This window comes from Arachis ipaensis, chromosome B6, assembly GCF_059453495.1.
Source record: "Arachis ipaensis isolate K30076 ecotype BB chromosome B6, ASM5945349v1, whole genome shotgun sequence".
NCBI classification, from domain to species: domain Eukaryota; kingdom Viridiplantae; phylum Streptophyta; class Magnoliopsida; order Fabales; family Fabaceae; genus Arachis; species Arachis ipaensis.
Window position 1 is genome coordinate 152,418,760 of NC_142441.1, and position 3,026 is coordinate 152,421,785.

General features: G+C 41.8%; 1 protein-coding gene across 1 annotated transcript; it reads right to left on the reverse strand.

Annotated features, from left to right (window-relative positions):
- Window positions 1-1,482: 1,482 nt before the first annotated feature.
- Window positions 1,483-2,763, reverse strand: LOC148563163 (uncharacterized). The gene has a single exon (XM_088491201.1). The coding sequence runs from the start codon at window positions 2,761-2,763 to the stop codon at window positions 1,483-1,485; it is 1,281 nt and encodes a 426-aa protein (XP_088347327.1).
- Between the last annotated feature and the right edge of the window lie 263 nt (window positions 2,764-3,026).

Below are 3,026 nucleotides of genomic sequence, written 5' to 3' on the forward strand. Positions count from 1 at the left end.
AAAAGTTCCAGATCTTCTATATTTTGTCTGTGATCTGTTTTCATCGGGTTCCCTTATCCTAACCATCCTTGGCCTTCCTGGTTTAACTCTGAAAATTGGAGGGATGATGGTATCGCATTGTATCTTTGGCCACATATTTTCTCCATTGATTAGTGATATTGACTGCCCATATGTAGCAAGGTATGCTGCCTTGCTGTAATAGTTACTACAATAATCTTCCGGGTTGTCACCCTTCTCAAAGATAGCACAGCAAGCATGGGGACACGGCATACCACACAAACCCCAGAACCTACAACTACACCTTCCAGCCATCAAATCGACCACAAACCTTTCCATGATCATCCTGTTCTTATGGTGGACTTCATACTTCAGGTCTCCTGCCCATTTAGCTTGCCACTCCATAGCTCTAACCGTGATGATATCTAGCCGTTTCTTGGGTTTTGGCAAAAGTGTACCCTCATACCTCTCTGCCTTCTTCTTTTTCTCTGCAAATCTTGTCATTAAATAGCACCTAATCCATTCAAACATTGTCAGAATTGGCTTGTCTCTCGCCTCTAGGATTCTTCCATTGAATGCATCAGAGATGTTGTTCATCAGCATGTCACTCTTGGCCAGAAATGTAAAGTGACTCTTTGTCCACAATTTTGGATCCAGAGCAAACAACTTCTCATAACAGTCTCTGTTGAGCTCCTTTAGTTGATTCATCCTTCTTTCCCATTCTTCCACATAGGTAGCTTTGGCAATAGACAGAATTAGGTCCCTTAGTACAGTACCACCCCTATATGCTTTCTTACAGTTGGCATATAAATGCCTCAGACAAAGCCTATGCTCCAGTGTTGGCAATGCCTCTTGAAAGATTTGCATCAGCCCCTGTTTTATTGATTCAGTCCAGAACACAATATACACAACATACTCAGGTAAATGTTCACTAACATATCAAATATTCAACATTAATGTTCAAAAGCTTAGCCATTGCATCTAAACATAGCATCACTAACATGTCAAGCTTATGTTCACAATCTTAGGCATTGCATATATGATCATATAAATTTCAGATTTATATCTACAAACTCATATCAGTTGCATATATCATCATAAACATGGCAGACTTATATTCACAAACTCATATCAGTTGCATATATCATCATAAACATGGCAGATTTATATTTAGATAAAATTACTTGCAAAAAATTAAAGTGATACCTTTTGTTGGTCACTCATAAAAACCCACTTTCTTGATTCTCCAATGTCATTTAACAGCATCTCCAAGAACCACCCCCAGCTGTCCTTAGTCTCTGCCTCTACTGCAGCTACGGCTATGGGAAAGTAATTATCATTTGGATCTCTGCCAATAGCAACTAGCAGCTACTGTCCATGGTCGCCCTTCAAGTGACATCCATCCACGCCAATAATAGGTCTACACCCCGCCAAGAAGCCTTTTTTGACTGCATCAAGGCACATGTACATTCTCATAAATCGGGGCTAGTGCGTAAGAGAAGGCCTATCAACCAATATGGTCAGACTAGATCCTGGATTTGCCCTAAGTATCTCTGCACAGTAATCCCTTAGTTTAGCATACTGTTGGATTGCCCGCCCATGTACCTCCTCTCTTGCCTTCCTCCTTGCCCAGTAAGCCTTACCAACACTGATATTGGCCATGTATTTGTCTTGTATAGTATGAATAACTGTCGCAAGCTTCATCTCTTCCCCTCTACTGATGTTGTTGGCAATCTTCTTTGAGATCCAACTACTTGATGCAAGTCTTCCGCTATAGTTCCTTCCACATGTATGCTTTCCATTCAACGTCTTGATCCGGAAACAGTCAGAACCCCCCACTTTACTCGCAAAACAAACCCACTTGCACTTTCCCTTTCTTCCTTTGCAAACAACTCTACACCTCACCTTATCATTTTTTTGAAACCTAATGTCCCTACCATTCAATAGGGCATGCTCCTTAACAGTCTCTTTGAATTGACTAAGTGATTTAAATTCCAACCCCACCTGAAATTCATACTCTCTGTTCATCTCGGCCTCATTGTACTTAGAGAACCTCCTCTTTTTTATCATATCATCAGAGTCCCCCTCATAACTATCTATGTCATCAGTCTCATATCCATCAGATAAGCCTCCAAGTTGCTCATCACCCTCCCTTAAACTTTCATCACCTTCAGCTGTTCCAGCTGCTGCAGTTCTCTCATCATTTAGTGGGCCATTAAATCCCCCAAATGCATTTGATGGTGGATCATTATCCTCCACCTCAAACCCAAACTGATCATCATGGTCACCATCATCAGCACTATCATCAAATACCTCTTCTTCAGTAGAAGGCTCTGACTCAGCATCCACTTCAACCTCTAGCAACCCATCATCATCAGCACTGTCCTCACCTTCCTCTGGCACATAATCAGCATCAGTTGAAGTGATCTCAATCCCCTTACTTTCTCTGGCTCCATCGACAACATATACCTCGCAATGTTTGCAGGAATTTGACACCAGTGACCTAGCCATTCTCATCGCATCCCCATCGGACTTCAACTCTCTAAGACCTGACTTCAAATCTATCCCAGGTTCCTTGTACCAGATCCTAGCGAAACCCTTATACCCTAGTTGCTTTAGCTGACTGACAATCTCTTGCAATGACCATTCGTCAACCTCAAAATGTAAATCCTCCACAACCATTCCTCCTAAATACTCTAATCGTTGTCCACTGTCAACAAATTTGTCACTATGGTGGATTTCGATACTGAAATCTAAATCACCCATAACTGCATACCAAAAAAAATAATGCCATAAATCCCTCTTCAAACACTTTCAGAAACACAAAGAAGCTCTAATAAACAGAATGACAAACTTTCCCAGGAGAAAAGAACAAAAACCCTTCAATGAGTGAAACGTTGAGCGTTGTCTTACCTAGAGGAAGAAGCAACGCCTACGACGACGGTAGTGATATCGGAGACGCCAAACCCTCCCGCAATATTCCGGTGGGGTTAATCTCTGCAGCTGAGCGAGTTGGGAAGCAAGCATGC

Excerpts from the sequence above, each read along its gene's own strand:
- LOC148563163 (XM_088491201.1), bottom strand. The coding sequence starts at position 2,763 with ATGGGTGATTTAGATTTCAGTATCGAAATCCACCATAGTGACAAATTT.